At 50.1% G+C, this 13,658-nt stretch overlaps 1 protein-coding gene across 1 annotated transcript; it reads right to left on the bottom strand.

Moving 5' to 3' along the window:
* Window positions 1–5,168: 5,168 nt before the first annotated feature.
* PRNP (prion protein (Kanno blood group)) lies at window positions 5,169–7,619 on the bottom strand. The gene has a single exon (XM_079328923.1). It carries the CDS (start codon window positions 7,577–7,579, stop codon window positions 6,740–6,742), a length of 840 nt encoding a protein of 279 aa, XP_079185049.1. The 5' UTR covers window positions 7,580–7,619; the 3' UTR covers window positions 5,169–6,739.
* Between the last annotated feature and the right edge of the window lie 6,039 nt (window positions 7,620–13,658).

The raw sequence follows: 13,658 nt of genomic DNA, 5'->3' as shown, positions 1-13,658 counted from the left end.
GCTCTGCAGCGGCGATTTGGGAATTTGGGAATTTGGGGAGTCGGGAGGGTTTGTTTGCTCCGCGCTGCCTTCTTGTAAAAGTATGGGATGAGGTGAAAACGTGCAGTAATGAGTTGTATCACAGAATCCTGGGATGGGGCGTTAAAGATCATCCAGGCCAACACCTCACCATGGGCAGGGACACCTTCCACTGGAATGTATTAACTACATCAATATAATATATAAAATATGGATGAATACAGACAAATATATTCACATAATATAATACTTACCAATATCATAATATAGTAATATATAACACACATTAACTGCTATTATATATTCATGGTCTCTAATAGAAATTATTGGTAATTGATCATATATTGTTATATATATTATATGCATATAATAGATATAATTATATATAAATGTTGTGTAATTGTATATATATATGCATAGTGACCTGACAATAAATTAATATATAAATAGAACATAAAATAGAGATGATATCTGGAGAGAGAGATAATATATTGATATAAATAGAGGTAATGTAGCGATAAATAGGATAATATATTGAGATGTATAGAGATAATATATTGATATAAACAGAGACAATGTGGAGATAAATAGAGATAATATATTGAGATAAAAGACACTGGGGTTAGCTTGGTGTTAATAACACCAAGTCTGGGGGTTTGATCCCTTCCTGTATGTACCATCCACAGATCCACAGACTCAGAGAACCACAGAATCAGACTGACAGATCCACAGACTCACAGACACAAAGTGTAACAGATCCACAGACTCACAGACACAAAGTGTAACAGATCCACAGACTCACAGACACACAGACTCACAAATCCACAGAGTCACAGAGTCAGAGAACCACAGACTTCTAGACACACACTCACAGACTCGCAGAATCACAGACCCACTGAATGAACCAGGCTGGAAAAGACCTTTGAGGTCACCAAGTCCAACCTGCGACCCAACACTTCCCCATCAACCAACCCACCGAAGAGTTCCACCGCATCCTTCGGGTCCCTCCCCACTCGGAGGTGACCCAAATAGATAAATGGATCCCAAAAATCACCCGAACCAGGAGCTCGGTTGGAGGCGGCGGGCGCTGCTCGGGGCAGGATCGCCGCTCTCAGCGTCCCTCGTTGCTCCGCAGGTGGGGCAGGATGCGGCCCCTGGACCACGCCTGGTGCTGGGCGCTGATGCTGCTGCTCGCCCTCCTCAGCGACGCTGCCGGCGGCCGCCGCGGGGCCGGCGGGAGGAGCGGGGCCGGCGGGAGGAGCCCCGGGGCCGGGGGGCTCCGCGGAGGCTTCCGAGCCGTGTCCCGAGGCGGGGGCGCCCCGGGCCGCGGCTCCAAGGTGGCCGGAGCCATCGCGGCCGGAGCTGCCGCGGGCTACGGGATGGGGCTGCTCGGTCGCCCGCGGCCGTCCCGCCTGGGTCACGGCATCCCGGCGGCGCGGCAGCCGCCACCCGCGGGTGGGTTCCACGCCGGGGGCTGGCCCGAGCTGGGGGGCAAGCGGGGACCCCCCAGCAGAGCCCCCCGGGAGCGGCGCGCTGGGCTCGGGCTCGCCCTGCTGCTGGCATCGGGAGCCTGCCTGCTCAGCCACGGGCTGCAGCGCTGAGGGGGCGCACGGGACCCCCGGCCCGCCCGCGTTTCTGAGAGAAGTGACTGCCTGGGGGATTGGATGTGGCTTGGGGAGCGGGGAGAGGCTGAGCAGCCGGCACGGTGCTCACCGGGAGCCGCACGGATCCTGCGAGCCCCACCCGGGAGCGGATGGATCCTGCGAACCCCACCCGGGACCGGATGGATCCTGCGAACCCCACCCGGGAGCGGATGAATCCTGCGAACCCCACCCGGGACAGCACCTGAGCCTCGCCAGCCCTTCAAGGACCTGTGGAAATCGCACCCGCAGCGATGCCGGACCCTGGATTCCCGTTGCACGGCTTTACCAAAAAGCGCTCCTTTCCCCCCAGAAGAGCGCTGGGACTCGCGGGGAGGGGGGTGCGGGGATTAGAAACGGAGCCCTCCGCCTTGCAATAAAGTTTGGCCTTGAGACATCTCTGATTTTAACCAAATCCATCGTCTTTAGCTCCGGGAGCCACGCAGGGAACGGGGATCTCCGAGGGAGGCTGCCTGGGACAAACCCTGCTTGGTCCCTTCTCTCTGCCTTTGATGTGATCCATCCCAATCCTTGATAACTCAATTTTCGGCATTTCCCGCCCAAAACACACGCAGCTGTTGGACTGACCCTCTCTCAGGTGCTTTGTGTTTGTCAGGGAGGAGACAAATCCTCCGTGGAAGAGATGAAAAGGAGCAGTGAGGGACGTTTTGTCTTCTAGCAGCTGGGGGGGTTAAACCTTCCCCAAATCCAGGTTTTAGTCACAGCAGCTCAACCATTGCTGTGAGAACAAAAAATAAATTTATTCCAGGTGGAAAATTTTCCCAAAAAAATTTCTGGGCAGGTGTAATCTTATTAATTAAGCAGGTGAATGCTCAGTGAGGGTGTTTTGAGGCTGGGTGTTTGCGAGTGGCTCACCTCTCCTGGGAATTAGGGGTTTGGGGATATGAATGTTCCTTATGGAGGGGAGGGGGTTTGAGCCCCAGGAAACAGATATTTATTTTTGGGGGCTCTTTTACAATATTCTTTAAAAATACTACAGTAGTCTTTTGGCTCCTAAGGGATGCAGCAACATTTTGGAGCAAGGATGTCCCCGAGGCCACAGCCTTGTCCAAATCATCAGCACCCCTGGCCGAGGAGCAGCTTCTGGGCTGTACAAACCCACCCCCACCTACAAAGCACCGAGGGGTTTTTATTTAATGGGCTCGTTTGAAAACACCGAACGAACCCGGCAGAACCTCTGGCCACAGCTCAGATTTGCATTTTTCCACAATTTATTTTGCATCCAGACCCGGGTTAAGCTTCACTGTCTGCGTTCCTCAGTAGCATTTTCTGTTCCTGGCCCTGATTTGATCCCAGAAAGGCTGCAGGAATGACCCCACGCTTCCTAAATCACATTCTCGATTTTTTCTTGCTTTCCCCCTTCAGTCAGTGAGAAATACACGGGGATGCTTCTAATGTGGGAAGGATTTTTCACACGGACGCGGAGAGCCTGGGCAAGGGGAAATGTTTCCCACTGCCGGAGGGCAACAGTTAGATGGGATTTGGGAAGGAATTCCTGGCCAGGAGGGGCTGGGATGGAATTCCCAAGCAAGGTGTGGCTGCTCCTGTATCCCTGGAAGTGTCCAAGGCAAGGTTGGATGGAGCTTGGGGCAGTGGGAGGTGTTCCTGCCATGGCAGGGGTGGCACTGGGTGGGATTTAAGGGATTTAAGGTCCCCTCCAACCCTAAAGCTCCATGGTCCCCTCCGGCTTTATTCTCAGCCCCTACTGCAGGAAAAAAAAAACAACAACAACAAAAAAAAACCCCACCAAAACACACACACAAAACAAAACAAACAAACCTCTTACCAGCCATTAAGACCCTGGTTAATCAGCTCGTGCTGCAGAACAAGACTGACCTCGAGCACCCCCGGACACCGAGATCCTCGGGATGCGTTTTCCAGGTGAGTGATGGAGTCAAACTTGGGCATTTCCCAGCCTCCAAACAGAGACCAGGTGACGGGGCGGATTTTTGGGACATTGAGCCGTGTGAAACCAGCCCCGGGCGCTGCAGCCCGGCTCGGGCGGGAGATGGAGCTGTTGGCTCGGGATCCCGACAGCGGAGCCGCCGCGGGGATAAAATCAGCCCCGACTGAGGTCCGGGCTCTTGCTCTGCATCCCAAGCCTCTAAATCAGACTATTCCTCCTCCAGCTCTCTGCAAACTGGGCAGCTGTGCACCAAAATTCCTCTTTTTACGGCTTTTTCCAGGCAGGAAAAAAGTATTCGGTTTGTCTGCCTGGATGGGGAGTGTTTATTTGTGGAGATAAAGAGCTGTGTGGTGAGAGATTTGGAGAAGACTCTTAAAAAACAACCTCAGGTTTTATTGCATTTACACTTTGGGGTGTATTTATTACCATCCTGGTAAATCAGGAACTCCTCCATGCCTGGCTCACGTGAACACTCCAGGATTTGGAGTGTTTAGCTAATTAATTAATTTCTCTTCTTCACCAGATCTCTCCAGGGAGCCCAGAGGAGTTATTTGATCCAGCTGTCCTTAAAGGACACAAGAGTTCAGAGCATGTCACTCCACTTGGGTGTTCCCAGAGCCAGGAAAGTTCTGACCTTCCCTGCTGAGCAAACAGCTCCAAAAATCACCCTAAACTCCTGTGATGGGTAAATAAAAAACGGGTTCTGTGTGTGCAGGGAGGGGGAAATGTTATTTTTGAGCTTGTCTGAGCTTTGTCAATGTGCTTCCCATGGTTGGAAGGGAGGGAATTGAAGATGGGGGTTTTGGGGTTAAAAATGAGAAATTTATAATTCTGCTGCTGCTGAGGTCAAACCTCCCCAGGGGAGTTCACAGTGCAAGTGCTGGGAGCCTCTTCCTGGTAATACCCACGAGTTCTTCTGGAAAATAGATGGATGTTTTTCTTCATTACTTTTCCCCCTCCTTCTGGGGAAATTCCTCCTCCTACTGCTGGGGTGCAGCTTTTCAGAGCTGGGGCTGTTATAGCAGGAGTCCTCTGGTTATGAAATGCAAATAAATGGAAATAAATCCCACTTAGACTGATTGCATTGAGCCTGGGCTGACCCCCAGCCTGGGCAGCAGCTCTGGGGGGATTCTGCCCCTGGACCCTGCTCAGGTGAGACCCCACCTGGAGGATGTGGAGCTGCTGGGTCTGGGCTGGGACAGCTGGGAATGTTCACCTGGGGAAGGGAAGGATCCAGGGAGAGCTCAGAGCCCCTTGCAGGGCCTGAAGGGACTCCAGGAGAGCTGGAGAGACACTGGGGATAAGGGATGGAGGGACAGGGCACAGGGAAGGGCTTCCCACTGGCAAAGGGAAGATTTAAATGAGATTTGGGATGGAATTCCCAGAGCAGCTGTGGCTGCCCCTGGATCCCTGGAAGTGCCCAAGGTCAGGCTGGATGGAGCTTGGGACAGTGGGACCTGTCCCTGCCATGGTGGGGGTGGCACTGGGTGGGATTTAAGGTCCTTCCAACCCAACCCATTCCAGGACCCCATGATTAAGTGCCCAAGATTTCATTATTAAGCAGGGCTCAGGTCAGGCTTAACGCCACTGAAACAGCAAATGTAAAAACTCCTTTATTAGACAGAAACTGGAATGAGACAGAAATTAGAAAACACTTCTTGGATTGCAGCAATACCATTGGTGCAAGCAGGGGGAGGAGAAAAGGTTAAGTGGGACTGTGGGGCTTGGGCCAAATTCGGTGCTGGAAGGGAACAAAGGCTCCCTCAGGCTGGGGAGAGGGGACAGGGAGGGCAGAAAATGTGGAAAATGTGGAAAATGCCTCTTCTGTTCCACTGAGCGGGGCTGGCGCACGAAGGAGGCTGCTGAGCACCTTGGCTTGATCCCTTTTAATTTGTACCAGACGTGGAACACTTAGAAAAGGCTCAGCACGGCAAATCCCGGGCATGCACCGTGACAGGGGTTACAAAACATCCTCTTATCACAAAGTAAGGGGCACCTCAAAGCCCTGCTTTTCCGGTGGCTATCCTGAAAGGTTAATTTTCCCTCTATTTTTATATATATATATATATATTTATGTATCATATCTTCACTTAGCTTACACCAATGCAAAACAAACCAAAAAAAACCAAACAAAAAAAAAAGGAAAAATATCTAATTTAGGACAGTGTTATTCAGTGCCTTGCAAAATAAAAAATTAAAAATACACAAGAGATATTAAATCGAGCTCGGTTTGACAAGCGCAGCGCCGCGGATGTTACAGTCCCCAGCCCAGCATCAACACAAGAAGCGAGAATTTCACCCGTTGCTTCCACAGGCCAAAGGAATTACTCACAAACGTGGCTTTTTTTTTAAGCATTTCCCTTCCCAGCCCGTTTTTCCTGATGCTGTTTGCTGTCCCGGCGTGGTTTAGCCCATTTCAGTCTCTTGCTACGTGCTTGACTCCCCTGAGAATCCTTTCTGCTGCATTTTAACGTCCTTTTGGTCCAGGTGCTGAAGTATGAACACAACTTTTCACCTAGAGCATCCAAACCAGTTTTTTCTCAGGCTGTAACACCATTTTGGGGGTGTTTGGGGCATTCAGCAGCATTTTTTGCCTCAAAAGACTGACTGGTGCTTCAGCCTCGCTGTGACAGGGAGTAAAAAATTACTTTATTTTGGTGTGTTGTTTCAGAGGGGGGGCTTGCAACATGCAGGGCGTGGAGTGGCAGCTCTTCATGTACACGGGGAAGGGAATTAATTTTTTAGGATTAAACAGTTCAAATTACAACCTGGCAGCTCGAAAACCCCTCTGAAATGCCCTGAGGTGCTGGGATGCCCCAGGGAGAGGGAGCATGGGGACTGAGGGGCGAAATAAAACCCTGCCTGTTAACAGAGAGGAATTTTGGAAATCTCCTGCAGGGATGCCAAGGACAGCTCCCCTCTGCCTGGTCCCTCTCGGGGCAGCCCCGAGGAGGAGGAGGAGGTGAAGGCCGCGGTTTTGGGCTCCAGCCCCATCCCGGGGACGCGTTTGGGGCAGAAAAGGAAATTTTCATCCCATTGCCTGAACCGGATACTCCGGGGAGCGCCCCAGGTGCTCCTCACCAAAACCAACCAAGCGCGAACGGGGCGGGGACCCCCGGGGGACACGGGTGACACCTGGCAGGCGCGGGGCGCTCTAGTGCAGGGCGAAGAGGAGCAGCAGCAGCAGCGCGGCCAGCGAGGTGTCGGCCAGGCGCGGCCGCATGCCCGAGGCCAGCCGGTACTCCTGGTACTGCTGGATGCACATCTCGCGGATCACCTTGGTCACCACCCTCGCCTCCAGCTCCGCCTCCGTCTGGTTGGCGGCCGCGCCCGCCTCCGAGGCGTTCCTCCTGGCGGCGGGGCCGATGTTGTGCTCGGTGACGGTGATGTTGAAGCAGTCGGCCACGAAGACGTCCTGCGGCACGGGGCCGCGCTGGTCGCGGTAGTCGCGGTAGTAGACCTGGTTGGGGTAGCGCGCCGAGTTCTCGTTCCACCAGCGGTACTCGTCGGGGCTGTCGAAGCGGTAGTGCATCCCCGACATCACCCTGCCCATGGCGTAGCCCCCCAAGCCCCCCACCACGGCGCCCGCCGCCGCCGCCCCCGCCACGTGCTTGAAGCTGGGCTTGGGCTTGGGCGCCTTCCAGGGCTTCTGGTGGTAACTCCCGCCGCTGGACGGGTTGTAGCCCTGCCCCCAGCCCGGGTAGCCGGGGTTGTGGGGGTAGCCGGGGTTATGGGGGTAGCCGGGGTTGTGGGGGTAGCCGGGGTTATGGGGGTAGCCCGGGTTGTGGGGGTACCCTGGGTTGTGGGGGTAGCCCGGGTTGTGGGGGTAGCCGGGGTTTTGGGGGTAGCCGGGCTGGCGGGGGTAGCTGGGCTGGCGGTGGCTGCCCCCGCCCCAGCCGGGTTTGCCTTTGCCCTTCTTGGCGCAGGCGATGTCGCTGCAGACGCCGAGCAGCAGCAGCAGCAGCAGGCAGCGGGTGCCGAGGAGCCGGGCCATGGCTGTGGGGACAAGGACAGCGTCAGGCAGGGCCACAACCCCCCGGCTCAGCCCTCCCTCGCTTGGGGGACACACAAAACACGGCTGGGCCCTTAAATCCAGCTCAGAATAAACGGCACTGGGCTAAATGTGTATTTACCCTCCCTTCCACAAACCCTTTATTTCTAGATAAATGTTATATATATATATATATATATATATATATATATATATGTGTGTGTGTGTGTGTGTATATGGTATGTGTATTCATATATATATGCATTTTTATATGTATATATATGTATAGATATATAGAAGTATTTATGTATTGTATACATGTATATATGTATTATATATACATATTGTATACACATATATGTATATACATTTAATATATGTATATATAATGTATGTATAATACATGTATTCATATATGTGTATATATGTATTTACATATGCGTGTATAATACGTGTATTCATATATGTGTACATATGTATTTTTATATATATAGAAGTATTTAAGTATTATATATATATTTAATATATGTATTTTTATATATACACGTGTGTGTATTTATATATTTTTTTTAAATATATGTATTTATATATTTATAACCCCCTACCAGGACCCTGCTGCTGACAATGGCAGCTTTAAGAGGTGAAAGAAAAGCTCTTGGGAGAAAATGCTTCATTCACCTGATTTCGAGGTAAAACTGCGCTAATCTCAAACCCGCCCAGCCTGAGGGCAGCAATGAGATTCCTGCTGGGCCGGGATCGGCTCCGTGAATGGATCCAGCCCGACCCCAAAATTTCGGATTACTCGGAGCTGCCGGGAGGGCAACGCCCAGCCCGACCCCGGGGGGTTTCTTTTCCCAAATTCAGCGCGTTTTACCCCAAATTCCTATTAATGGGCGCCAGGCCTTAGCTGAAAACGGGATTTTTTGTAATTCAGTGTTTGCCAACATCCACTGACTCAGATCATCCACTGACTCAGCGTTTGCTGTCGGCATCCCGGGCATGTCCCACACTGGCCCGGGGGCGGGCGAGGCTGAAACCCCCGTGGCTACCGAGCCATTCCCGCCCTGGAGGAAAAAACCGGCCGAGACAACCCACATCAGTGCTCCAAACCCTCGGGAAAAACCTCTGGAAACACCTCCCAAACTGCCAAACCCTCCGGGTGCCTCCCCGCAGTGCCAAGGGCACCGGATCGCCGCTCCCCTGGGTTCAAAAAGGTTTTTCCATCTTGCCCGAGGCTGAGCTGTGCCCCCAAAATCGCCCCTCGCCTGCTGGGGAGGGCGAGAGGAGCGCTCTGGGTGTGGGTGGGCGTTTCTCAGCATCCCTGGATGCACCTTCTGCCTCGCGTTACAGCCAGAAACAATTCCGTTTGGGTCTTTTTTCTTTTTTTCCCAGCTATTAGTGGAGCAGTTTCCTACAGAGTCACCCCGGGAGTAACCTGAAGGTTGGCAGGAGATGCTGAGCTTACCCGAGCAGCCAAAAAGGCCAAACAAGCCCCTGTTTAAACCAGAATTTTCCTGTTGCCACCTAGACACGGCTTTGCAGGCCACAAAAAGCAAATTAATCTCGTTGGGTTTGTTAATGATGCTTTTTCTCCCCTTCCTCTGCCAAAAAAAATTTTTTAAAAATTGTTTATATGTCCAGAAATGTTTGAGTTAAAGCCCTTCAAGCTCAGTGGTTTGGGTTGGATGGTTAGCAAGACCATAAACAAAAATGCAGGGAAGATGCACAAGCCTGTTCCTGGTGACAGGCAGGAATTCCAGGCTTGGAATTGCTTTTCATGGAAAAATCTGGGCTCGAGGAGCGGGTTCACTGCCTCCTTCATCACCCACCCGCTGGGGGCAGGGATGAGATCAGGGGGGTTAAAAATAGCCAAAAGGCAGGGAAAAACAACCAGCTCCTTGGGAGCTCGGGGAAATTAAAAACGGAGGAGGAAAAAGCAGCAAACTGGCCGAGTTTTAAATTTAAAAAATTTAAATTTGGGAATATCACTTCCCGCTGTGAGTTCCTATGGGGGGGAAAAAAAAAATCAGGCTCTGGTTGAGGGGGGATCGTGGCAAAGCACTGCGATGGTTTTATGGAAGAAATCGCAGAGCTTGAGGCTGATTCAAGAATCTTGGAATGTTGCAGCGCCTGGCAGAGCTGAGCTGCTCCTCTAATTGCTTTTAGAGCTCTGATAAACAGGGCACGGGAGCTAATTAATGAGCGAGGAGCTTCGCCCCAAATAAATGAGTTCTCTGGAACAAACCTCTCAGGGGGTCAGGAGCCTCTTCTTGGGAATCCGGGAGATTTTTTTCTCCCAGGAGAAAATCCCAGATTTCTCTCAGAGAAGAAAAATCCCGGGCTGGGATCTCTCTGCTCGGAAATGCTATTTATGGCCTGACCATAACATTAATATTAAATTATAGATGGAGTAAATTCACACTCGATCTATATTTTTTTAACCTTCCTCGTCTAAATTCGCCCAGCCGGAGGATGCTGGAAATGAGGAATTAATTCAGTGGTTTGTGCCGAAGCTGGTTTTCATCCGTGCTGGAGGAACCCAGCGCTCCCTTGGCGGAAAATGGAGGCTGCGAGGAGCGATCGCAAGCAGCAATTATGTGCTCGGCGCTGGCAAGGAGGAGGTTCCGCTTCGGAGGGGAAAAACCAACAGCAGGGTGCCAAAATACCCCTGGAAATAACCTTGGGAAAGGCCCTGGGGAGGGAGGGAAGGGAAGGGAAGGGAAGGTGGAGGTGGGAAGATGCTCAGGGGTGGGGGCGTCCCGACCCTCCTGGGGATGCTGGGGTGAAAATTCTGGCTTGGGAATCTGGGGATCCGAAAGGAAATCGGAATTTCTCAAGAAATGTCACCTCTGGGTTTAAAAATCTCGCCGTCACCCCTTTATCTTTCACCTCTCCATACGGCGGGGGAGTAGCTAGAAAAAATAGCAAAACCCTCGGAGAAGAAATTCCCCACCAGCGTTGTGTAAACGCTGAGTAAACAAGGACCGGGCAGGAGCAGGGCTCTGGCTTTTAAGGAGCCGCTGGAAATGCCGATTTTTAGGCGGCCAGGGCAAGAAAAGAGGCAGCCCCGCCTGGGGGTTCAAACCCCCCTCGTCCCCCTGGGTTTACCCCTCCCCGAGCCCCCGTGTCCCGCTTTCCCCGCACTCACCGGCTGCGGAGGCGCTGCCGCTCGCTCCGAGGTGATTCAGCCGCGGAGCTCGGCGCAGGAATAAATAGCGAGAGGGAGGAGCGAGCCCGGCTCAGCCCGGCCCGCATCCACCGCCCAGCATCCCTCACCCATCCTTCATCACCCACCATTCATCATCCACCGTCCCAAAGCCATCCCCTTCCCCGGGGGAAACCGCAGCCAGCTCCCCAAAACCCCAAATCCAACCCCCGGGCACGGGGAGCGGCGCTGGCAGCCAAAGGAGCACCGGAAAATCCCGGTTTTCCTCTGTTTTATTGAAGAATTATCAGGGTTTGAGGCTGAATGTAAAATTCTGGAATATTGCAGCATCTGGATGGTTGTATTGAAGAATTATCAGGGTTTGAGGCTGAATGTAAAATTCTGGAATATTGCAGCATCTGGATGGTTTTATTGAAGAATTGTCAGGGTTTGAGGCTGATTTAAAAATTTTGGAATATTGCAGCACCTGGATGGTTTTATTGAAGAATTATCAGGGTTTGAGGCTGAATGTAAAATCTTGGAACATTGCAGCATCTGGATGGTTGTATTGAAGAATTATCAGGGTTTGAGGCTGATTTTAAAATCTTGGAATATTGCAGCACCTGGATGGTTTTATTGAAGAATTATCAGGGTTTGAGGCTGAATGTAAAATCCTGGAATATTGCAGCACCTGGATGGTTGTATTGAAGAATTGTCAGGATTTGAGGCCAATTCAGAAATCTTGGGATATGGAAGCACTTCAGTTTTATACTGAGGAAATACCAGAGCTTGGGGCTGATTTGAAAATCTTGGAAAACTGCAGCACATTGATGGTTTTATTGAAGAATTATCAGGGTTTGAGGCCAACTCCAAAATCCTGGAATATTGAAGCACTTCGATTTTATACTGAGGAAATACCAGGGCTTGGGGCTGATTTAAAAATCTTTGAAAACTGCAGCACATTGATGGTTTTATTGAACAATTATCAGGTTTGAGTCTGAATGTAAAATCCTGGAATATTGCAGCACCTGGATGGTTGTATTGAAGAATTGTCAGGATTTGAGGCCAATTCCAAAACCTTGGACTATTGCAGCAGTTGGATTTTATACTGAGGAAATATTTGAGTGTTGGAGATGTTGGGAAATGAAAACATTTGGGTTGTTTATTAAATAAATGTTGGTGGGATCATCAGGATTTGGGAATCTTGGAAAATTGCAGTGCTTTGATGGTTTATTGAAGAAATAACAATGGAATCACCAGGATTTAGTGCCAGTTTGGAAGTCTCAGAATATTGCAGCATTTGAATTATATACTGAGGAAATATCAGGGGCTGATTTAAATATCTTGGAAAACCACAGCACATTGATGGTTTGATTGAAGAATTATCAGGGTTTCAGGTGGATCTGAAAATCCTGGAATATTGCAGCAACTGGATTTTACACTGAAGGAATATCAAGACTTGGGGCTGGCTGGGGAAATCTTGGAAAATTGCAGTGCCTTGGTGATTTATTGGAGAAATTCCAAATGGAATGAGGAGGTTTGGGGCTGTTTTGGATATCTTGGAAAATCACAGTGCGTGGATTTTTTTTATTTGAAGAAATATCAGGGTTTGGGGTGGGTTGGAAATCTGTCCTGGGAGAAGACAGGATGTTTTTAGCAGCTGCTGACTGCAGCTCCAAAGCCATTATCCCATGGAACAGAGCTGCTCCCAGGGTTGATGGAGAGGAAATAAAACCCTCAGAGCTGTGGGAGAGAGGATGGATTTGTGTTTCAAATCACTCAAATCTGCCTCCCTCCTCCCAGAGGAGCAGAACTCACTCCTCCAACCTCGCTCTGTGTTGGAGAATCCTGATGTTTAATGGGAGGAAATGCCACAGAAGAAAATTAAAAATCAGGGGATGGCAAATTCGGGTTTTTCAAAGGGTTTGGATACACAGCTGGAATATACGGAGATCTAAAGATCAGAATGGGGGAGTTTCCCAACTTTTAGGGTTTTCCAGAGGAGCTGTGGCTGCCCCTGGACCCCTGGCAGTGCCCAAGGGCAGCTTGGAGCAGCTGGGACAGTGAAGTGTCCCTGCCATGAGCTTTAAGGTCCCTTCCAACCCAAATTCCAGGATTTTATTATTTTAAGATGCCCAAAACCCTCCTGAGGCTGCCCAAAACAGCTGGACCAGGAAGGACCATCCTGGACCACAGAGCACATCTGGATGGAAAAGGGATTTTGCCCTGGTGCTCCACATGAGATCCCTCAGGCTGGGTTAGGTTGGAATAAATAAAAGTGGTTTCTGTCTGGCAGGGAAATGGGAAAACATGGACATTAATTCAGGCAGGAGAAAATGGAATAAGTGAGATTGAGGCCTGTGGAAGGTCTGTCCTGCAGGAGAAATTTATTCTGTGTGTGGATGGGCAGATGGCTCCTGATTGCCTGGTTTGAGTTTAAATACTCACCCAAATCCCATGCCAGGGAAAGAAAGAAACAGAATGGGCTGGTTGGGATGAATTAATCCTGCAAAAATCAGGGATTTATTGTAACAATTTATTCCAGAAGAATAACAGCAGCAGAAAATTATTTATCTGAAAAAAAAACATCTACTGAAAAACATGCTGTGGCCAAAACTGAAGGATAAACCATTTTTCCCTCTGGAAACAGAATTTCTGTTTGCAGAACAGAATGGGCTGGTTGGGATGAATTAATCTTGCAAAAATATAAGGGGCTTATTGTAACAATTTATTCCAGAAGTATAACAGCAGCAGAAAATTATTTATCTGAAAAAAAAACATTTACTGAAAAAGATGCTGTGGCCAAAACTGAAGGATAAACTATTTTTCCCTCTGGAAACAGAATTTCTGTTTGCAGAAATAGAGACATTTTGTCAGATCCCAGCTGCACATCAATCAGGAGCAGCTTATGGATTATTAATGAATTTTTAATTTATC

This window comes from Erithacus rubecula (genome assembly GCF_903797595.1).
Source record: "Erithacus rubecula genome assembly, chromosome: 29".
NCBI classification, from domain to species: domain Eukaryota; kingdom Metazoa; phylum Chordata; class Aves; order Passeriformes; family Muscicapidae; genus Erithacus; species Erithacus rubecula.
Note: the sequence above shows the minus strand (reverse complement) of the source record. Positions and strands in the feature narration are given on the sequence as shown.

Bases quoted from the DNA above. Each gene is read 5' to 3' on its own strand.
- PRNP (XM_079328923.1), bottom strand. From the start codon at position 7,579: ATGGCCCGGCTCCTCGGCACCCGCTGCCTGCTGCTGCTGCTGCTGCTC.